General features: G+C 42.8%; 1 protein-coding gene across 3 annotated transcripts in view; it reads left to right on the top strand.

The window, feature by feature from the left end:
• Positions 1-9,168: 9,168 nt before the first annotated feature.
• Positions 9,169-24,440, top strand: part of LOC144684758 (protein phosphatase 1 regulatory subunit 12A-like) — a 180,301-nt gene continuing 165,029 nt past the window's right edge. For all 3 annotated transcript variants that reach the window (XM_078548945.1, XM_078548946.1, XM_078548944.1), the window contains exon 1: positions 9,169-9,544. In XM_078548945.1, the coding sequence (XP_078405071.1) occupies positions 9,278-9,544 (267 nt within the window). In that variant the 5' untranslated portion in view covers positions 9,169-9,277. The remainder of the gene's footprint in view (positions 9,545-24,440) is intronic.

Genomic DNA, 24,440 nt, shown 5'->3' with positions numbered 1-24,440 from the left:
TATAGGTCCAACCTGCTCAACCTTTTCTCATAAGACAACACTTTCATCCTGGGAATCCACCCAATGAACCTTCTCTGAACTGCTTCCAATGCAGTATATCAGTCCTTACATAAGGAGACCAAAACTGTACATAGTTCTCCAGGCACAGTCTCACCAACGTCCTTTACAGCTATAGCAAGACTTCCTTACTTTTATACTCCATCACTCTTGCAATAAAGGCTAATGTTCCATTTAACTTCCTAATTTTTGCCATACCTTAATGCTAACTTTTTGAGATTCATGTACAAGGATACTCAAAACCCTCTGTACTGCAGAATTCTGCAGTTTCTCTCCATTTAAATAAAATTCTACTTTTCTATTCTTCCTGCCAAAGTAGAAAACCTCTCAGTTTCCAACATTATACTCCATCTGCCAATTTTTTTCCCACTCACTTAACCTATCTGTATCCCTTTGCAATCTCTTTGTATCCTTCACACAACTTGGTTTTCTACCTATCTTTTTATCATTGGCTACAATATAGTTGGTCCTTTCATCCAAGTCATTCATATAAATCGTAAATAGTTGAGGTCCCAGCACTGATCCCTGTGGCACTTCCCTAGTTACTGTTTGCCAACCTGAAAATAACCCATTTATCCCAACTCTCTGTTTCCTGTTAGTTAGCCAAGCCATGTTACCCATGCTAATATATCACCCCCAGTGCCATGTTATATATGTGTAGTAACCTTTTATGTGGCACCTTATTGAATGCCTTTTGAAAATCCAAATACATTACATCTACTGGTCCCCTTATTCACCCTGCTTGTTACATCCTCAAAGAACGCTGATAAATTTGTTAAACATGACTTCCCTTTCACAAAACCATATTGGCTCTGTCTGATTGTATTGCTTTTCTAAAGGTACTGCAATTACCTCTTAAGTAATGGGTTCCAGCATTTTCCCAATGACAGTGTGAGGTAATGCATTTGGGGAGGGAAAACAAAGCAAAGGAATACTCAGTAAACAGGAAGTTATTGAGAGAGGTTGAGGAAGTAAGAGACCTAGGAGTGCATGCCCACAGATCCTTGAAAGTGACAGGAAAGGTGGACAAGGTGATCAAGAAAGCATATAGAATGCTTTCCTTTATTGAGCGAGGCATTGATTACAAAAGCAGAGATGTAATGATGGAACTATATAAAATGCTGGTTAGGCCATTGTGGAATTTTGTGTACAGTTCTGGTCACCACATTACAGGAAGGACATAATTGCTCTGGAGAGAGTGCAGAGGAGATTTACAAGAATGTTGCCAGGGCTTGAAAATTGCAGCTATGAGGAGGGATTGGATAGGCTAAAGTTGCTTTCCTTAGAACAGAGGAAGCTAAGGGGTGACCTAATTGAGGTGTACGTAATTATGAGAGGCCTAATTAGGGTAGACAGGAAAGACTTGTTTCCCCTAGCTGAGGGGTCAATTACCAGGGGGCATAGATTTAAGGTGATTGGTAGAAGGATTAGAGGGGACATGAGGAAAAACCTTTTCACCCAGAGGGTGGTGAGCATCTGGAATTCACTGCCAAAGTTGGCGGTTGAGGTTGAAACACTCAACTCATTTAAAAGGGACCTGGATCTGCACCTGAAGTGCTGTAACCTGCAAGGCTATGGACCAGGTGCTGGAAAGTGGGATTAAAATGAACGGTTTGTCTCTTTTTTTCTCTTTCTGGCTGACACAGAAACATTGGGCTGAATGGCCTCTTTCTGCATCCTAAATTTTCTATGGTTCTATGTTAGGCTAACTGGCCTATAGTTTCCTATTTTCTATCTCCCTCCTTGAACAGAGGTCTTACATTTGCGGTTTTCCTATCTGCTGGGACTTTTTCAGAATCTAGGGAGTTTTGGAAGGTTACAACCAATGCATTTACTATCTGTGCAATGTGAGGGAATATGAGTCTTTAAATTTAATTTGTATTTTTTTAAGGCAGACCCTAACAGAAATTGAAAAGGGAACAGAAAGGGAAATAGAACAGGCAAACAGTTTCTAAGGAGACATAAAAAACCTGAGGTTTGGAAACCAATACTTCTGGCAAACTGAACCTGTTTAAATGATATAAAAGGGCATAGATCAGTCCAAACTGAGCCGTATCAGTTGCTGAGACCACTGGAGCAGTACCAGCAAGCTGAAGCAGACTGAAGAAGAAAGAGGCTAGATCCAGAAGCTGAGAATAAGTTCCTGCAGCTGTTTCTGTTACTTGCAGATAACATTTCAGATAACACCATCAGGACCGAGTTGAGGAGATTCTGCAGCCGTGTGCCATTTGTGGTGAAGGCCATTCGTGTAGAACTCAGGTTGGTTGTGTGTTACTATCGGCTGGAGATCAGACTAGTTCCTCGAAGATCAGAGCTGAAATTCCTCATCAGGGAGCCAAAGTTTGAAGGACCTTGTGACTGAGTGTGATCACCTAAATCTGACTGGACTGCTCAGCCAATTCATAAGATTGGTCTTAGCTGTATCTGCCATTTAACGTGTAATTTATAATTTATATTGAACCATAATCTGCCTGTTAATTCATGTCTAGCTCATGTTAATTCTGGATGTTAAGAGTATAGGATAGGTAGTATTTAGAGCTTACTTTTTTGACTCTTGTATAGTAATGTTTTTCTGTTTTAAACCATAGAATCTTGTGGCTTTATTCTTTTAGTAAATAACCATATCATATTTCTTATACTGAAAAAATGTTGCTGGTCCCTACTTAGATCATAACAGTAGCCACTTCCTTTAAGACTCTAGGATGTAGGCCATTGGGTTCAGGGAACTTGTAGGCCTTCGGTCTGATTTTTTCCTAGTACTTATTCTTTAATGATGGTGACTGATTGCTTTAAGTTCCTTACTCTCTTTTGCCTCTTGATTTTCTACTATTCTTAGGATGTTTTCTGTGAAGACAGATACAAAATACTTTTCAAATTCTCTGTTATTTCTTTGTTTTCCATTATTAATGTTCCAGTCTTCCCCTCTAAGGGACCAACACTTATTTTAGCTGCTCTCTTCCTTTTTATATACTTGTAGAATCTTTTACTGTCTGTTGTTCTCATACTCCAATTTCTCCTTCTCCTTTTCTGGTTTCCAAAATTTTTCCAATCTTCCAGGATACCACTAATCTTTGCAGCATTGTACATCTTTTCTTTCAATTTGATACCTTCCTTAACTTCTTTTGTTAGCCACGGATGGGGCATCCTTCTGTTGCACCTTTATTTCCAAATGGAGTATATCTTTGTTGAGAGTTATAAAATACCTCCTTAAATGTCTGTCACTGCTTCTCTACCATCTTACCTTTTAACCTATTTTCGCATTCCACTTTAGCCAATTCTATCTTCATGCCCTTGTATTTGGCTTTATTTAAGTTTACAACACTATTTTCAGATCCACATTGCTCAGCCTCAAACTGAATTTGAAATTCCATCATTTATGATCACTCTTACCTAAAGGATCCTTTACTATGACATCATTAATTAATCTTGTCTCCTTACACATTGCCAGGTCTAAAATAGCTTGCTCCCTGCTTGGCTCCAGATCATATTGTTCTAAAAAAACTATTCCAAATACACTCTATGAACTCATCCTCGTGGCTACTTTCGTCAATTTGATTCATCCAATCTATATGAAGATTAAATTCTCCTGCTATAATATCAGTGCCTTTCTTGCAAGCCCCCATTATTTTTTAATTTACATCTATGTCCTACAGTGTAGTTATTGTCAGGGGGCCTATAGATCATTCCCACCAGTGACTTCTTTCTTTTGCTATTTCCTAACTTTAACCAAACTGATTCTACATCTTGATCTTCAGAACCAAGAGCATTTCTCATTATTGCACTGATCTCATCCTTTATTAACAGTGTCATCATATCCTTTTCCTTTTTTCCTGTCCTTCCAAAATGTCAAATACGCTTGAATATTCAGGTCCCAGCCATGATCACTTTACAACTGTATCTCAGTAATGGCTACCTTTCATACTCATTTATTTCTATTTGTGCTATCAATTCATCCGTCTTGTTATGAATGCTGTGAGCATTCAGATAAAGAGCCTTCAATTCTGGTCTTTTTACCATTTTTCACCTTATTTGCTGGTGCACACTTATGTTTGTACATTCTGTCCTTTTCTGTCATGATTTGGTTATCATTACCCGCATTGCTACCCTGCACTATTGCCTTGTCCATTCTCTATAACTTTCCAAATCTCCCCTCACGTGAACCCTCACCCCAATATTCAGTTTAAAACCCTCCCTACAGTCCTGGTTATATGATTCACAAGTTTACTGGTCCCAGTGGGGTTCAGGTGAAGCCAATCCCAAAGGAACAGCTCTGTCTTTCCCCAGTACAGATGCCAGTACCCCATGAATTGAAACCCTTTTCTCCCACAACAATCTTTGATCCACGCATTCAACTCTTTAAGCTTATTTAGCCTATGCCAATTTGCTCATGGCTCAGTTGGTAATCCAGATATTATTACTTTTGTGTTCTGCTTTTTGACTTAGTCCCTAGATGCTCACACTTGCTTAGCAGAACCTCTTTCTTAGTCCTATCTATGTCATTGGTAATCACATTCACCATGACAACTGGATCCTTCCCCTCCCACTCCAACTTCCTCCAGAGCCCTGAGGAGGTGTCCTTGACCCTGCCACCAGGCAGACAACACAACCATCAGAATTTGTGCTCTCAGCTGCAGAGAAGTGCCTATCTTCCTAACTACACTGTCCCGTACTGCAACTACATTGCTTTTTACTGCACCAATTTGAATGGGCCCCTGCACCATGGTGCCGTGGTCAGTTTGCTCATCCTCCCTGCAGTTCCTGTTCTCGTACCACGAATTTCAAGAACCTCAAAGCTGTTGGACAATTGCAAGGGCTGAGGGTCCTCTGTTGCTACCTTCTGGAACCCCATACATGCCTCACTTGTAGTCACATGTTCCTGTCCCTGACCAAGGAGAGCATTCCATCACAACTGGATCATGTTGAGATCAAAAAAGAGGTGTTAAGTGCCTTGAAGAATATTAAGGCAGATAAGTCCCCAGGGCCAGATGGGATCTACCCCAGAGTACTGAGGAAGGCAAGGGGCCTTGACATATATATTTGTATCCTCACTGGCTACGGGTGAGGTCCCAGAGGACTGGAGAATGGCCAATGTTGTTCCATTGTTTAAGAAGGGTAGCAGGGATAATCCAGGAAATTACAGGCTGGTGAGCCTTACGTCAGTGGTAGGGAAATTATTGGAGAAGATTCTTCGTGACAGGATTTACTACCATTTGGAAGCAAATGGGCATATTAGTGAGAGGCAGCATGGTTTTGTGAAGGGGAGGTCGTGTCTCACTAACTTGATCGAGTTTTTCGAGGAAGTGACAAAGATGATCGACGATGGAAGGGTAGTGGATGTTATCTACATGGATTTCGGTAAGGCCTTTGACAAGGTCCCTCATGGCAGACTGGTACAGAAGGTAAAGTCGCACGGGATCAGAGGTGAGCTGACAAGATGGATACAGCATTGGCTTGGTCATAGAAGACAGAGGGTAGCAGTGGAAGGGTGCTTTTCTGAATGGAGAGCTGTGACTAGTGGTATTCCGCAGGAATTAGTGCTGGGACCTTTGCTGTTTGTAGTATATGTAAATGATTTGGAGGAAAATGTAACTGGGCTAAATAGTAAGTTTGCAGACGACACTAAGGTTGGAGGAGCTGCAGATAGTGAAGAGGATTGTCAAAGAATACAACGGGATATAGATCGGTTGGAGACTTGGGCAGAGAATTGGCAGATGGAGTTTAATCCGGACAAATGCGAGGTAATGCATTTTGGAAGGTGTAATACAGGTAGGAATTATACAGTAAATGGCAGAACCCTTAAGTGCATCGTCGGGCAGAGGGATCTGGGTGTACAAATCCACAGGTCACTGAAAGTGGCAACGCAGGTGGATAAGTCAGGAAGCCATATGGCATGCTTGCCTTCATCGGCAGAGGTATTGAGTATAAAAGCTGGGAAGTCATGTTGCAGCTGTATAGAACCTTAGTTAGGCCGCACTTGGAATATTATGTGCAATTCTGGTCGCCACATTACCAGAAGGATATGGAAGCATTGGGGAGGGTGCAGAGGAGGTTTACCAGGATGCTTCCGGGTCTGGAGGTTATTAGCTATGAGGAGAGGTTGGAGAAACTTGGATTGTTCTCACTAGAGCGATGTAGATTGAGGGGCGACTTGATAGAAGTTTACAAAATTATGAGTGGCATGGACAGAGTAGTCAGTCAGAAGCTTTTTCCCAGGGTGGAAGTCAATTACTAGGGGACATAGATTTAAGGTGAGAGGAGAAAACTTTAGAGGAGTGGGGCAAGTTTTTTACACAGAGGGTAGTGAGTGTCTGGAATTCGCTGCCAGAAGAGGTGGTGGAAGCAGGTACGATAGTGGTATTTAAGAGGCAGCTTGTCAAAACATGAATAGGATGGGAATGGAGGGATACGGACCCTGGAAGTGCAAAATGTTTTAGTTTGACAGGCAATATGATCAATGCAGGCTTGGAGGGCCGAAGGGCATGTTCCTGTGTTGTACTTTTCTTTGTTCTTTATTCCTGACTTGTGCCTTAGAGATGCTGGACAGAATTGGTGAGTTAAGAGGTGAGTTACTCAATGCAAAATTCCCAGCCTCTGATCTGCTCTTGTTGCTACAGTATTTATGAGACTAGTTGGGTTGAGTTTCTGGTCAATGGTAACCCTCAGGATGTTGATGGTGGAGTATTCAGTGTTGGTGTTGAATGTGAAGGGGAGGTGACTAGACTCTCTCTTGTTGGAGATGATCATTCATTACCTGGCACATGTGTGACATGAAAGTTGCTTGTCACATATCAGCCCAAGCCTGAATATTGTCCAGGGCTTGATTCATGTGGGCATGGGTGGCTTCATTATCTGTGCAGTTGCAATCATCAGTGAACATCCCACTTCTGATCTTATCATGGAGGGAGATTCCTTGATGAAGCATCTGAAGATGGTTGGGCTGAGGATACTGTCCTGAGGACCTTCATTAGTGATTCCTGGAGCTGAGACGACTGGCCTGCAGTGATCACTCCCATTTTTCTTTATGCTAGGTATGACTCCAGCAATTGTTATTGCTGAGTAAGTACTTTTTGATAGCACAGTTGAAGAGATCTTCCATCACTTTGCTGATGATTGAGAGTAGGTTCATAGTAATTGGTAGATTGGATTTGTCCTGCATTTTGTGGATCCCACAACCATCTTCCTTTGCGCTACATATGACTCCAGCCAGTATGGAATTTACCCCTGATTCCCAATGACTTCACCTTTGCTGGGTTCTTTGAATTTACAGTCATCAAATGCTGTCTTGATGTCAAGAGCAGTCACTCTCATTTTACCTCTGGAATTCCACTCATTTGTCTATGTTTGGACCAAGGTTGTAATGCGATCTGGAGGTGAGTGTTCCTGCAGGGACCAAAACTGAGCATTGGTAATTGGGTTATTGGTGAGTAAGTGCTGCTTGATAACATTTTCCATTACTTTGCTAATGATTGAGTAATGACCAATCGAGCAGTAATTGGCCAGATTGGAGTTGTCCTGCTTTTTGTGGACAGGACATAATATTGAAAATTGCCCAGGTTATCAGATAGATGCTGGCATTACAGCTTGGTTAGGGACATGCCTAGTTCTGCAGCATGTCTCAGCATAGCAGGAATGTTGTCAGGACACATCGCGTACTCAACCTTTCCTTGATATTACTTGGAATGAATTGAATTGAATATTCAGCACCTTATACTGATTGTGTTATGTTTTGAAGGATTGCATGAATTAACTGAAATTTGTGAGCCCCAGCAAAACTGAAGTCAATGGGAATCAGGGGAAAACTCTCCACTGGTTGGAGTCATACCTAGCACAAAGGAAGATAGTTGCGGTTGTTGGAGGTCAATCATCTTAGCCCCAGGACACTGGTGCAAGAGTTCTTCAGGGAGTGTCCTTGGCCCAACCATCTTCAGCTGCTTCATCAATGACCTTCCCTCCAACATAAGCCCAGAAGTTATTCACTGATGATTGCATGATATTCAGTACCATTTGCAACTCCTCAAATACTGAAACAGTCCATGCTCAAATGCAAAAAGAGGTGGACAACATTCAGGCTCAGGCTTATAAGTGGCAATGCTTGTGCCATACAAGTGGCAGACAATGACTGTATCCAATAAGACAGAGAATTATAACCATTCTCCCTTGGATGTTCAATAGCATTACCATTTATTGAAACCCCGATCATCAACATCCTGGGGGTTACCATTGACCAGCGACTGAACTGCACCAACTGTATAAATACTGTGGCTACAAGAGCAGGTCAGAGGCTAGGAATCCTGTGGTGAGTAGCTCTGGTCCTGATTTCCCAAAACCTGTCCTCCAACTATAAGGCACAAGGCAGGACTATGATTGAATACTCACTTGACTCGATGAGTCCAGCTCCAACACTCAAGATGCTCGACACTATCTAGGACAAAGCAGCCTGCTAGATTGGTACCCCATCTAGCATCTTAACCTCCACCACTGATGCACAATAACTGCATCATCTACAAGATGCACTGCAGAACTCACCAAGCCGACTTTGACAGCATCTTCCAAATCTGTGACCTCTACCACCTAGAAGGACAGAAGATGCATGGGAAACCACCACCTGCAAGTTCCCGTCTAAAATCACACACCATCCTGACTGGGAAATATATCGGTATTCCTTCACGGTCGCTGGGTCAAAATCCTGGAACTGTGTTACTGTGGGTGTACCGACATCACATAAACTGCAGCAGTAAAAGAAGGCAGCTCATCACCACCTTCTTAAGGGCAATGAGGGATGGGGAATAAAGCTGGCTCGGCCAGCAATACCTACATCCCATGAATTAAAAAAAAATATAGGGAACGGTATTGGTGGTGACGGGCTATGTTGGATTATTTGTATTGTCTATAATTTAATATGTGTTTGGATATTGTTTGGTTATACGGAGTTGGGCGAACTGACTATAATTCATACTAAATGTGGATGTTGTGGGGTTGGGTAGGTATATTTTACCTGATCCCTGTGTGTGGGGAAGGATCGGGGGGAGAGTAGCTGTAATGTATAAGGGATGTGACTAGATGGCGCAGGGTATGTTGCCTGTAATGTATAGTGTGCGCGGATGCTGTAGGGTTGGCTCCACTGGCTGTAATGTATACAGAGGGTGTGTAGATGGCGCAGGGCTGTGTGGCGGAGGCTGAAGCTGGGATTTCGGGCACTCCCGGCTGAGTGCAGTGGAAGATGGCGGCTGAGGATCGGGAGAGGGATCAGGCCCGCAGTGATAACGCTAAACACAAGAGGAAGGAGCAGCTGAAGCGCTGGCTGGGCTCGGAGACGGACCGGGAGTCGGAGCGGCCCCGGACCAAGCAGCTCCGAGTGAAGTTCGCCGAGGGAGCCGTGTTCCTGGCTGCCTGTTCGAGCGGGGACCCGGACGAGGTGGAGAAGCTGCTGCTGAAAGGAGCTGACATCAATTATACTAATGTGGACGGACTGACCGCCCTGCACCAGGTAAGGGACAAGGGACTGGCCGGAGTCAGCCCGCCCGCCCAGACCCCTAGCCCCAGCCCCGGGGGCAGAGCGGGAACCCACTCCCCAACTTCTCAACTCTCACCCCGAGGGAAGCTCCGGGACTGAGTGCTTCCAACCCCCCGGAGCCGGGGGCTCATTCACAACCTTCGGGGAATTATAAAATCAAAGAGAAAGGACCAATGGAATAAATGGCTGAAGAGTTATTGAGATCGTCTCAAAAGGAAATGGGCTGGCGACAACTTTCTCCAGGGTTGTTTCAGTGCGTTTCTTACAGAGAAGCTGGGTCTGAGTCTGCCTGGTGCTTCATGACCGCGGTTCTGGCTCCGGCTCCGGCTCCTGGGTCTTGGTTTTGGTTCAGGATCTGGATCCTGGGTTGAGCTGCTCTCCGCTCCGGACGATGCGCGGCGCGGTTCCTGCACCGTGTGCTTTCTCCGCTTGTGGTGCAGCCCGGGCCGGGATCACCGAATGATTTGGAGCTGAGAATGGAAAATGTCCTTTTAAAAAGCCTGATCCACATCCAGAGCCTGAGTGATGTGAGCATTAGGGGAGTGGGGCAGAGCTGCTGTCGCGTTACCCTCTCTGTCTGTCTCTTTGCTGAGCTCCGAAATCTCCCCTGGATCATTTGGGTTGACAAGAAAGCTCCAGGCAAATAAAAGCAGAGGCCACTAGAAAGAGGCAGCCAGCAGGTGATTCAGGATAAGCTTTAGAGTAAGATCCTTGGTCTGACTCCTGTCAGTATCCTGTAACTGACGGCTCCTCAGATTTATTGGCGTTAATCTTACTAGAGATCAGCATTTCTGTCATTGTCACCATAGAAGCTGACAGTACAGAAGGAGCCCAGTCAGCCCATCATGTATGTGCCAACTCCTGGCAACCCAAAAACTAATCTCTCCCCCCCCGCCCAACTTTCTGCTGTGTATTACCATTTGCCTCAACTATTTATACAGTTATTTTTTAAAAGATGCAATGTTCTCTGCGTAGAACTACTCCCTATGGCGAAGTGTTTGCTGTTCCAGCAGTCATCCGCAAATAAATTTATCTTAAAAATAAAGGAAGGCTTGAAAAAATAGAAGTGTTTTTGTTAGAACAGAGACGATTAACGTTGATTTGATATTGATCTTTTAAAATAATGGCGCAGTAGGACAAAGTAAGTAAAAAGAGGTGGACTTCTAAGCAATTGAGGGGAGAGGTGTTCAAGAGTATGGTTTTCAGGTTACAGCCTGCCAACCTGAAAACGAACTGGTTATTTTGACTCCGTTATTTTGTTAATTGATCGATCCTCTATTCGTGTTAATACATTATCTCGTCCCCCAATCTCGTGAGTCCTAATTTCCTGTACGTTAACCAATACTAATTTATGCTAATATAATACCCCATCCCATGAGCCCTAATCTTCGGCAATAACCTTTTATGTGGCACCTTGTCAATATTTTTTGAAAATCCAAATACATTACAACCTCTGGTTCCCCCTTATCTACCCTCCAAGCACAACCTCAAAAGAACCCTAAACTGATTTGTCAAAAATGATTTTCCTTTCATAAATCCATGTTGACTCTGTCCAATTGTTATGATTTTTTGAAGTGTCCCCTTACTGTATCCCTAACGATAGATACTAGCATTTTCTCTACTACAGCAAAATCTTTATTATCCAGCATGTGCGGAAAATGGGTGATGCCAGTTAATCAGAAATGCCAGTTATCAGTGGAATTCAGCGCAATACTTGTAGCATGAAATAATATGCGAATATTCAGGAAGTAAAGAATATTTTTTTTTTACTTCTAATCCTCAACAGTACATTTAAAAAAATATATAAAATAATACAGTATACAGGCATGGATTCTGGATGACTTTGTAATTGCTTCCGGTTGGTAAACTTATGATTCGTATTAAGGAAACAACAGAAATTCCGGCTAGTAGAGAATTCAGGTTGGTAGAGTGCCTCATAACACATAATTTTCTGATGTCTGGTTAATTAGTCTATAGTTACCTCTTTTTTCCTCTCTCCCTCATTTTTTGAATAGCAATGGCCACAGCTCCTGCCTGGTGCTGCTGGGACCACAGAGCTGCCAGCCACCCAATTGGCTGGCAGCTCTTTGAGACAGGACTTCCTGCCCCTGAGGGGCGGGAATCCTACCTCCAGCTTATTAATTGATTGTTAAATGATAGCGGGATAGCCGTTCAACTTTTGGGCAGGCTTCCCACTGATTTTTAAGCCAGGGAGGTGGGGGTGAGTTGGGGGCCATGGCGCCCTGTAAAATCCAGCCCCAGGTCTCTGTAATGGCTATACAAGCTGTCTATATCTGTTTCAGATCTATATCTGTGCTATCAATTAATTTATTTTGTCATTGTGAATTATTTGTGGTTTTGGATATAGTGCCTTTAACTTTTTTCATTTTTTCCTGATGTTACCTTAGTGTCTAATGCTCTATTATCTTTGTTAACACTCTGACTTTCCTGACCCACTACTTATTTTAATTCAAATGACTGCTCAGCTCCACAGCCTTGACATTTTTCTTGCTGCTTTTGAATTTGCACTTTCCTGAATCCTCCATCCCACCCCCGTCATTTGTTTAAAGCCCTATCTACTGCCCTAATTATTCAATTTGCCAGAACACTGGTCCTCACCTGGTTTAGGTGGTAACTGTCCAACAGAACAGTTTCCTCTTTTCCCAATCCGAATGCTAGTACTGCATGAATTGAGATCCCTGCCTCCCACTCAACACTTCCAGCCATGCACTTAACCTTCCAGTCTGTTTATTCCAATACCAATCTGCACATGGTTCAGGTAACAATCCAGAGAGATTTTTACCTGTGTTTGAATTTCAACCCTAGCACCTCAAATTCCCTCAGAGCTTCATTTGTAATTCTACCCATGTTGTTAATTCCTACAAGGACCGTGATAACTGGATCCTCCCCATCCACTCCAAGTCCTTCTTCAGCCATGAAGCGATGCCCTTAACTCTGGTACTGTAACCTTCTGAATTCCTGGTCGTGGATGCCTGATTATAATGTCCCCTAACACCACCAGATACCTTTTCACTCCCCTTACTCTAATAGCTTTTATACCATTGGTGCTGTGATCAGTTTGCTCATCCACCATGCAGACTTTGCTCTCATCCACACAGGCAGCATGTACCTCATACCTGTTGGGTAGGAGCAAAGGCTCCTCCAGTACTGCACACCAGGTCCCCTTACCTGCCTGACTCTCAGTCTCATCCTCCTGTCCATGAGCACTAACCGGACCTGTACCACTACCTATCCTAAGGGGTGTAACTACCTCATGGATCAAAGTATTGAGGAAACACTTTTCCTCTTCCCTGATGCCCGCACTGAGTGCACCTTGGATTCCAGCTCAAAAATTGTGGTTTGTTATAGGTAGACTAAATTAAGCATTTAATTGTAATTTACCCCTCCTTGTATCGTGATGCTGCTTTTTGATTTTCTTTCTCTCCTGTTCCACTTACAGACCCATAGCTGCTCAGGGCTCCTGCTTTTTTAATTCAAGTATAGGTAATAAGATGTAATTGTGTGTGACCTACACACCTAGGTCCAGCTCTCCCCTCTAGCTCAGAGGTCAGAAATAGACCATGAGGGCACTATTTGATTTTTGCAGCTTTATCTCTTACTGTGTGAATGTGAAGCTTGACCTACTGAAGGTTGCACCATGATTAGTGAATTTAGGTCAATGATGTCTTAATTTAAACTCTACACTGACTTCAAAATTAATTCTTTTTAGTGTGCTGAGATTTTTTCTCATTTTATTTTTGGTAGGTAAATTGAATTCAGGTCTGGTGATGGAGAATTTGGTTTAGAGCCCAATGGAAGTGTGTGCTGCTAAACTGGTTCAACAGTCCTAGAATGATACAGCACACATGCACACCTTTCAGCCCATTACGCTGCTGACAGTTCTTTTGAAAGAGATTTGTCCCAATTCCCGGCTCTTTCCCCATAGAGTGCCAAATTTTTCTCCTTCAAATATTTATCCAATTCCTTTTTGAAAGTTATTTTTGAATCTGCTTCCAACAGCCTTTCTGGCAGTACACACCAGATCGCAACTCACTGCCTTTACAAAAAAAAAATGTTATCTCGTATCGCCTCTGGTTCTTTTGCCAATTACCTTAAATCAGTGTCCACTGACCTTTCTGCCACTGGAAACTGTTTCTCCACAATCAAAATCCCTTATAATTTTGAACACCTATCAAATCTCACTTCAACTTCTTCTGCTGTTAGGAGAAGAAAGAACAAATAAAAGTACAGCACAGGAACAGGCCCTTCGGCCCTCCCAGCCTGCGCCGATCATATTGCCCGTTAACTAAAACTGTTATCTCATCTCATCTTCTCCAGTCTTTCCACATAACTGAAGTCTCACAAGCCCTGAGACCATCCTTGTAAATCTTATGTACTCTCTCCAAGGCCTTAATATCCTTTCTGAAGTGTGGTGCCCAGAATTGGTTACAATACTTCAGCTGGGGCCTAACCAGGTTTTTTTTTATATATAAAGGTCGAGCATAACTTCCCTTGCTTTTGTAATGTATATAATTTTAAAAAAGAATTTTAACATTCCATTCCCACCAAACCCAAATTTGGACCTATAGTGACCATGTTGAATGGTGTGTTCTATACTGGTTCAGGGGACATTATGCTTGTAACAGTGCAAACAACAGTAGATATATGTCATAAAAAATGTGGAAGGCTGCACATTGACCCTAAGTCAGGAGTGCAGCATGTAATAAAAGGAGCCTAAATGTACAAAATATCCAAGGCAAAAATGTGCAGCTTGTTTTTCAAATTGATCTGTATCTGGTAAGCTCTGTAAAAGGCAGTGTACCTACCGTCATGTTTCTGCAGCTGGATTCAGAGCTGTGATGATAATCAGCTACCCTTTCCACCTCTTTCTCCTTTTCCCGTTTCCTGGAGAAAGTAAACTACTTAACTTGTATGGTTTACTGTATGGAGACAGGGAGTTGAGAGCTATTGTTGGGGAGAGCATGATAAGATACAGGGTTATTGTGGGTTCACAAGGTTATAGCGTGATGGGTCATGGGGTTATTGCGGGGTCAGTGTGTTGAGTCACGGTGTTATTGCAGGGTCAGTGTGTTGGGTCACGGGGTTATTGTGGAGTCAGTGTGATGGGTCATGGGGTTATTGCGGGGTCAGTGTGATGGGTCATGGGGTTATTGCAGGGTCAGTGTGACGGGTCATGAGGTTATTGCAGAGTCAGTGTGACAGGTCACGGGGTTATTGCGGGGTCAGTGTGTTGGGTCACGGGGTTATTGCAGGGTCAGTGTGACGGGTCACGGGGTTATTGTGGAGTCAGTGTGACGGGTCACGGGGTTATTGCAGGGTCAGTGTGTTGGGACATGTGGTTCCTGTGGAGTCAGCATGTTGGGTCGTGGGGGTTTTGCGAGGTCAGTGTGTCAGGCCATGGGGTTATTGTATTGGGATGCTGAGTGCTATTGTATGGACATATTTTCTTGCATTCTTTGTGATCTTGTATACTTACCGTAATGGAGCAATAAGAATATTTTTTTTTAATGAAAACAATTCTTTTAAAAAAATTAAACACAAATCTTTTTGCTTGTATTGTGACTGGTGGATCTGTCTGCTTGACCATCTGAAGGTGCCAATAATGTCATCACACAAATTTCCTGAATTTTCCCTTTGTTTCCCCCACCTCTTGTTTTTCCCCCTTTTATCTCTGAAGGCGATGAATCCTGCTGAAGTGGGGTTACCATGATTTTAGATACTGTAGGTCAGTAGCCTTATTCATTCTTCATGGGCGAGCTTTTAGACTGCAGGAATTGTCATTGATATGTTAGGAAACCTGGCTGTCTTTCTACCCATGCCCGCTCTTCAACCATCCACTCCCCACACATCAGTGATACTGAGGCCAATTGTGTTACCTCTGTCTGACTGAAAATGTTGCAGTCGAGGGAGTAGCAATAAAACCTGAGGTTTCCCAAGCCTGAGAGTCACATACTCACTGCCTTAACCAGCTGACCTGTTAGTGGAACCTCCATTGGAAAGTTCCACTGGGTCAGCTGTCACCCTTGGCCATTTACACTGGGTCGCCATTCTCCATCTCGGTACTTTGTGTTGGGGAGTGAGATTGGAATTTTCAAATTATGTTTGGTCTTGTAAACTCAGCAGGGATTGGATATGCTCTGAATGGCCAGGCGATGATGGGGAGGCTGCACCGGTGGTTACTGAAGTGTTCATAGTTTTTTTTCTTGGAAATAAGATAATCAAAGAACATTTTCTATCTCCAGGAGGATGAACAGCCATTTGTGTTTCAAACAGTAGGATTGTTAACTAACCTTCACCTTCCTAATGATACTGCTCAACTGAGTGTCTCCTGAATCTCAGAGTTAGCCTTGCTGGATGTTTCCAGAGTGCTTTGATTTTCCTCAAAATTGACATTATCCTAGCTTTGACATGAGCTCATCCACTGTATACTTTGTTGCATTTGTGTGTTATGATTTTATTTCTGTTTTGTGTGTGACCCTACACCATTGGGTATCTTCAAAGCACAGGTTGATGGGAGAGCTGTGCTGCGAGAGGGTTGAGCTCTGACATGAACCTCATTGATTTTTAGCCTCGGTCTCAGGTGGTAGCGTTTCAAAAACATGTCCAGTGGTCCTGACACACCTCCAGACATCGATCCATAGTGATTATTCTTATTTGGTGAACTTAACTGAATATTTATTTTAAATATATGTGACAGTTGTGGAACCATAGTATGAGTTATTCAGATCTTGCTAGTAACTCTAGAGTGTGTTTATAATGAAATCGAAGATTTGTGAGTCAGTGAGGAAAAAATTGCTTCACAGGCAGCTTGAGGTAGGTGGAGCTCTCTCTTTTTCATTGCCAGCATGAATTCTGAAACAGAGTTGTGATGGTGCTGAGATGTTTTTAGATTTTTAAAATGGGCCAGAGGTTCCACTTCCTTTCTCTTTCACTTTCTCTGTCTCTCTCACTTTCTCTTATTTACCTTTCTCCCCTCTTCCGTCGCCCTCCCTCGCTCCCCTCTCGTCGCGCTCTTACTTTGGTGTGCAGGAGTCTTTCTTGGCCTTTGTGCTCTCTCTCGATCGCATGCGAGCTCTTTCTTTCATTGGATGCCTCTCCTAGATTTTGATTAATGACACTGTGCTGATGCAGTGCTATTGGCCTAAATCCAAATGAAATAACCAGTGAAATTATATGGTCCAACCAGTTTGTTATAATATTTTTCTGTATAGATAAAGTGAATCTTTCCTGTTTCATTGCTTCAGTCAACAGATCTGATTTTGCTGTTCATTTTTACAGGGAGTACCATTTCCAAATTGAGCTGCTTGTTTCATTCTTTTTAGTTCATCTTCCACTTAAGGAAGTAGTAGGAATGGAATTAGTAAGATGAATTAGCATTGTTTTAAATACAGTTTTTTAATAGGTTCACACATCAGCAACCCAATATCACATAAACTTTGAGTTATCAGCCTAGCTCCCTAACCACTGTACCATCATACTCTACTGAACTTTCCGGTTCAGTGAGACTCTACTTCTGAGGATTATTAAATTTTTAAAATTTCCCTGTACCAATCATAACTTTTGAGCAACTGACCCTTGTTAATTCCTTTCTCTGACCAGCCGCCTGGCATTTTGCCAGGTCTGAATGTCACATCATTTGAATGGTTTGCTCGAGTACTGGATCTGACCTCAATTGCAGCATTTGTGACTGCTCTTTGTCAGCAATGCCATTTACTATTCTGTGCTGAAATTTCTGAACAGTTAGCCAAATGTAGCATTCGGCCTGTTTATAGAGACTTCAGACAAATGATTCCACAGTTTCTGTTCTGTGCTGAGGTCGGGAGGGCACAGAGGAGAGGCATTTGAGGAAGAAGAGCTGTCTTTTCATAAATCAATTTGTGTGCTGGAATGAAGTATATAGCTCATATTTTTGCATCAGTGTTCATTTGAATTTTTTCTGATTTTTCAACTGAAGTATGTAAGAAAGAATGAGTTTGCATTTATATAGTGCTTTTCACAATCTCAATCACAAAGGCTTTACAGCCAATGAAGCATTTTTGAAGTGAAATCACTGTTTCAATATAGGAAATATGGCAGCCTATTTGGACACACAAGTTCTCACAAACAGAATTGCAATAATGAACAGCTCATCTGTTTTACTAATGTTGATTGAGAGATAAATATTGGTGAGGACACTGGGGGGAACTTGCTTCCTCTTCTTTGAAATAGTGCCCTGGGATCTTTTGCATCCACCTGAATGGACAGGCAGGGTCTTAGATGTAATGTCCCAACTGAAAGATGATGTCACCAGCAATGCAATGTCCCCCCTCAATATTGCACTGGAGTGTCAGCCTAGATTTTAACTTTAGATTTTGGAGTGGGACTTTTTAAAAGTGCTCCGTTTCTTGCTCCATTACCATAAACATGTGTTCTGTTTAAATGTCATCGTCATCTTTGTGAAGCTTTGATGCAGCCCTGAAAGGTGAAAATCTTCCTTTCCTTGCTAAGCATAGTGAGAATTGGCAGAAGTTCAAACTTGATGATAGATCAAACCTGGATGTGCCGAGAAATTCGGTCCACAGATGCGACACAGTTTACTTCACTTCTGATGCCGGATCATTACAGTTCGGCTGAGGCTTGTCTAAGTTTTTAAACAGATTAATTTATAAGAAGAAAATAAAGAGAGTTTGCGTTTACTTTTGCAGCATACAGTCTGGCAGACATTCTAGCCACTTCTTGAGTAAATGGTAGACATTCCAATGTCAGTCATCTGACCCTGTCTTAAAGAGGAAATGTAGTATTTGACTATAACTTGTCGAAAGTGGTGTTCATTAGACTCAAAAGGAAAGGGATCTTTCATCTATGTTTTGGAGTCAAAATTATGTTTTATGAGCCAAAATGAAGTAGGGAGGGGCTTCCTGTGATTGACAGAGATTGTATGTGATCTGCAGAAGCAAGACATTTGCGTAGTAACGGTCATCAAAGCTCAACCCATTAATTGAAGTTCCAGCCAAGTACTCCAAATTAATCCTTAGGCTCTCCCAGAAAAAAAAACTCTTTCATGGGGTTTCAAGTATGAATAAGAATGTTATTTAGAATTATTATTTTATGTTACAAAAGTTGTTTCAAATTCTAAGCTTTAACGTGGGAGTGGAGAAGAAAATTCAAAATGGTGGCTCAAGCAAGCTAAACAGAATTTTTGGGGTGTATTGATTGATCACTTATTGGCAATTTGGGATTGACAGTTTCTTTTAAAGAAAAGGATTGATTTAATTGCGCCACTGTTTGTCACTTATTCATTCCTCTCTACTGAGCAAAACTAATTACTTTAGCATTGATCATATTTATCAGTTGGATATTTGCTGGTTAAGCTGAAAAGTTGTTCTTTCAGCCAATCATTAATTCTTTTCTGAGAGGTCTAGCATTTTCAGGTGAATGGTGTGATGCAATAGATGCTTGACTTGTAAAGATACTGATATAAATAGAAGATATAGCCCTTGTGTGTGACTTTACAGGGATGAGAGCACACCTTAGAGAGACAGAAGGGACTGGTGCTCACAACTTTATAAAAAGGTTGAGAGGTGACCCGAGAGATGTTTTCAAAATTATGGAAGGGTTTCATAGGGTAGATGAAGAGAAGATGTTTCACTGGGGAAGTTCATACATTGATGACCCCTGTATAAGATACTGACTAAAAAATCCAATATAAAATTCATGAGAAGTAATGAGAGAGTGATGAAAAGTTGGAATTCACTACCACATGGATTAGTTGAGATGATTAACCTACTTGATCTCCAGCATGATGCCACCACCAAACACATCTTCCCTTCACCCGCCCTGGTGGCATTCCGTAGGGATCGTTCCCTCCGGGACACCCTGGTCCACTCCTCCATCACCCCCTACTCCTCAACCCCCACCTATGGCACCTCCCCATGCCCACGCAGAAGATGCAACACCTGCCCCTTCACTTCCCCTCTCCTCACTGTCCAAGGGCCCAAACACTCCTTTCAAGTGAAGCAGCATTTCACTTGCATTTCCCCTAACTTAGTCTACTGCATTCGTTGCTCCCAATGCGGTCTCCTCTACATTGGAGAGACCAAACGCAAACTGGGCGACCGCTTTGCAGAACACCTGCGGTCTGTCCGCAAGAAAGACCCAAACCTCCCTGTCGCTTGCCATTTTAACACTCCACCCTGTTCTCTTGCCCACATGTCTGTCCTTGGCTTGCTGCATTGTTCCAGTGAAGCCCAACGCAAACTGGAGGAACAGCACCTCATCTTCCGACTAGGCACTTTACAGCCTTCCGGGCTGAATATTGAATTCAACAACTTTAGATCTTAAACTCCCCCTCCTCCCATCCCCACCCCGTTTCTTCCCCCTCCCTTTTGTTTTTTTCAATAATTTATATAGATTTTTCTTGTCCCACCTATTTCCATTATTTTTAAATCTACAACTAATACCTTGTCAATCTTTCCACCCCACTCCCACTAGAGCTGTACCTTGAGTGTCCTGCCATCCATTCTTAATTAGCACATTCTCTTAGATAATATCACCACCTTCAACACCTCTTTGATCCTTTTGTCTGTGACATCTTTTGATTCTCTGCTCCTATCACTGCTTGCTTGTCCCTACAACCACCCCACCCACCCTCAACCTCTCTCCCCCCACCCTACCCCCCCACCTTAAACCAGCTTATATTTCACCCCTCTCCTAACTACACTCAGTTCTGTTGAAGGGTCATTGGACGCGAAACGTCGACTCTTTTCTTCTCCACCGATGCTGCCAGACCTGCTGAGTTTTTCCAGGTAATTCTGTTTTTGTTTTTGTTTTTGTTTTGATTTCGTTCTCACCAGTCTAACAGTTGCAGATTCATCTGGCACTCAGTATTGGTAGGAGTGAATACTGCATAGTCTTCGTGGAGACAAAATCCTGTTTTCACACTGAGGACACCGTCCATGCTTTTTATTTATTTTTTCATGGGATGTGTGCATTGCTGGCGAGGCTAATGCTTATTGCCCATTCTGAATGGCCCTTGAGAAGGTGGTGGTGAGCTGCCTTCTTGAACTGCTGCAATCCATATGGTGTAGGTATACCCACGGTGCTGTTAGGAAGGGAGTTCCAGGATTTGGACCCAACAATAGTGAAGGAACAACGATATATTTCCACTAGGACAAGGAAACCTCCTGCTGATTATCACCTACTGGCATCCCTCAGCTGATTATTACCCACTGCCATCCCTCAGCTGATAAATCAGTACTCCTCCATGTGGAGTACCACTTTGAAGAAGCACTGAAGGTAGCCAGGTCAAAAAGTGTGTCATCATCAGGAGTGATTTCACTACTGACCGAGCTGGCTGACTCCTGAAGAACTTACCTGCCAGACTGGTCTGCAGAAGGTAGTGAGAAAATCAGTATGAGGGAAAAATCGTACTTGACCTCTTCCTCACCAAGCAGATGCATTACAGAATTGGTAGGAGTGACTACCGCACAGTTCTTGTGGAGGCAAAGTCCTATCTTCGCATTAAGGACACCCTCCATTGTGTTGTGTAGTACTACCACAGTGCTAAATGGGATAAGATGTAGATTTTGTGGGCCAAGAGCAGCAGCAAAATTGTATTCTACCACAATCTATAAACCCTTGGCTCAGCAGATCCCTCAGTATACAATTACCATCAAGCCTGGGACCAATCCTGGTTCAATGAGAAGTGCAGGAAGGCATGCCAGGAGCAGCACTGGGCATGCCTAAAAATGAGGTGCCAATCGGGTGGAGCTATAACACAAGACCACGTGCATGCTAAACAGCAGAAACAGCACACTGTTCCAATCCCATCATCAGCAGATCAGATCAAAGCTCTGCAGTACTGCCACAACCAGCCATGAATTGTGGTGGAGGATTAAACAACTCACTGGAGGAGGAGGTTCCACAAATATCCCCATCCTCAATGAAGGGGGACCCCAGCACATCAGCGCAAAAGATAAGGCTGAAGCATTTGCAACCATCTTTAGCCGGAAGTGCCAAGTGGATAATCCATCCCTGTCCCTTCCTGAGGTCCTCAGCATTAGAGATGCTAGCCTTCAGCCAATTCGATTCGCTCAGCCTAATGCCAAGAAACTACTGAAGGCACTGGATACGGCAATGACAGTGGGGCCTGACAGCATTCTGGTTGTAGTACTTGAAGACTTGTGCTTCATTACTACCTGCACCCTTCAGAACTAGCTGAGCTCTTTGAGTACAGCTTTAACACAGGCACCTGCCCGATAAAGTGGAAAATTGACCTCTCTGGCTAGAGGTAAGAAATGGGAAAGGTGCAATAATATTGGTGTAGTATATAGACCACCAACTAGTGGAAGGGATGTGGAGGAACAAATTTGCAAAGAAATTACAGAGAGATGCAAGAGTTATAGAGCAATCATAATGGGGGACTTCAATTAGCTAAATATAAACTGGGATAAGAATAGTACAGAAGGACAAGAGGGACGAGCGTTCCTGGAATGTGTTCAAGATAATTTTCTACAGCAGTAGATTTCCAGTCCAACAAGAGGACGTGCACTTTTTGGACCTGGTTCTGGGGAATGAATTGGCCCAAGTGCATTAAATTTCAGTGGGAGAGCCTCTAGAGGACAGTGATCATTGTATCATAAGGTTTAGGTTAATAATGGAAAAGGACAGAGAACAATCCAGAGCAGGGATAATTAATTGGGGGAAAGCCAACTTCGATGGGATGAGAATGCATCTGAGCCGAGTGAGTTGGAATCAAATCTTGGCAGAAAAGACAGTGGCTGAACAATGGGCCACCTTGAAAGAAAAAGTATTGTAAGCAATGTCAAGGTATATTCCCTAGAAGGGGAAAGGTGTGGGACAAATAAATGCAGAGCACCCTGGATGATGAGATAGATAGAAGTAAAGATGAAAAGGAAAGAGTGCACGTATGGCAGATGTCAGGTAGAAAATACAATGGAGAATCAGGCTGAATATAGGAGGACCAAAGGAGAAGTGAAGAAACTAATAAGAAAAGCAAGGAGAGAACGTGAAAATAGGATGGCAGCGAACGTAAAAGGGAATCCCAAGGTCATCTTTAAGCATGTAAATAATAAAAGGGTGGTAAAAGAAAGAGTAGGGCCAATTAGGGACAAAAAAGGGACTTGCATGTGGAGGCTGGAGAAATAGCAGAGGTGTTGAGCGAGTACTTTGCATCTGTCTTTACAAAACAAGAACTTGCTACTCAGGCCGAGGTGAGAGGAGAGGTAACTGGTACATTAGAAGAACTTACAGTTGAGAGGAAGGAAGTGTTGGAAAGGCTATCTTCACTTAAAATAAAATACCAGGATTGGATGAGATACATCCAAGGGTACTGAGGGAAGTGAAAGTGGAAATTGCAGAGGCACTAGTGATAATCTTCAGTCTTCCTTAGACACAAGGGAGGTACCACCGGACTGGAGAACCATAAATGTTATACCCTTGTTCAAAAAGGGATGCAAGGATAAAGCTGACAAATATAGGCCAGTCGGTTTGACCTCGATTGTAGGGAAACTTCTGGAAACTATAGTACAGGATAAAATCAATAATCACTTAGACAAGTTAAGGATAATTAAGGAAAGCCAGCATGGATTCATTAAGGGAAAATCATGTTTAACTAACTTGCTGGAGTTTTTTGAGGAGGCAACAGAGAAGGTTGATAAAGGAAACACTGTTGATCTGGTGTATATGGATTTTCAAAAGGCATTTGATACAGTGCCACACAACAGACTTGTGAGCAAAATTCTTGGCCATGGAACAAAAGAACATGAGAACAAAAGAGCATAAGAACGTAACATAAGAAATAGGAACAGGAGTAGACCATTCGGCCCCTTGAGCCTGCTCCGCCATTCAATAAGATCATGGCTGATCTTGTGTTTCGATTTCCACATTCCCATCTACCCTGAGAACCTTTGATTCTCTTGCCTAACAAGAGTCTATCTACTTCTGCCTTAAAAATATTCAATGACCCCACCTCCACCACCTTCTGAGACAGAGTGTTCCAAAGTTGCACAACCCTCTGAGAGAGAAAATTTCTCCTCATCTCTGTCCTAAAAGGGTGACACCTAATTTTAAAGCAGTGCCCCCTAGTCCTGGACTCACCCACAAGAGGAAACATCCTTTCGACATCCACCTTGTCAAGGACGCTTAGGATCTTGTATACTTCCATCAAATCACCCCTCACTCTTCTAAACTCCAGTGGAAACAAGCCTAGTCTGTCCAACTTTTCCTCATAAGACAATCCACTCATTCCAACTATCAATCTAGTAAACCTCCTTTGAACCGCCTCCAATGCATTTACATCCTTCCTTAAATAAGGAGACCAAAACTGCACACAGTATTCAAGGTGCAGTCTCAACAATGCCCTGTATAACTGAAGCATAACAACCTTACTTTTATGTTCAATCCCTCTCGTAATCAAGGATAGTTTTCCATTTGCCGCCTTAATTACTTGCTGTACCTGCATCCTAACGTTTTGTGACTCATGTACTAGAATACCTAAACCCCTCTGCACCTCAGAATTATGCAGCCATTCTCCATTTAAGTAATACTCTGCTTTTTCGTTCTTCCTGCCAAAGTGAACAACTTCACATTTTCCCACATTAAACTCCATTTGCCAGATCTTTGTCCACTCACTCAACCTGTCTATATCCATCTGCAGCCTCCTCACGTCCTCGTCACAACATACTTCCCTACCTATCTTTGTGTCATCTGCAAATTTAGCTACCATGTCTTCACTCCCTTCATCTAAGTCATTGATGTAAATCGTAAAAAGTTGAGGCCCCAGTACAGACCCCTGTGGGACTCCACTCGTCACATTCTGAAAGTCACAATTCACAACTCCTCAGATCCT

Source organism: Cetorhinus maximus, chromosome 9, assembly GCF_964194155.1.
Source record: "Cetorhinus maximus chromosome 9, sCetMax3.hap1.1, whole genome shotgun sequence".
NCBI lineage: Eukaryota > Metazoa > Chordata > Chondrichthyes > Lamniformes > Cetorhinidae > Cetorhinus > Cetorhinus maximus.
Note: the sequence above shows the minus strand (reverse complement) of the source record. Positions and strands in the feature narration are given on the sequence as shown.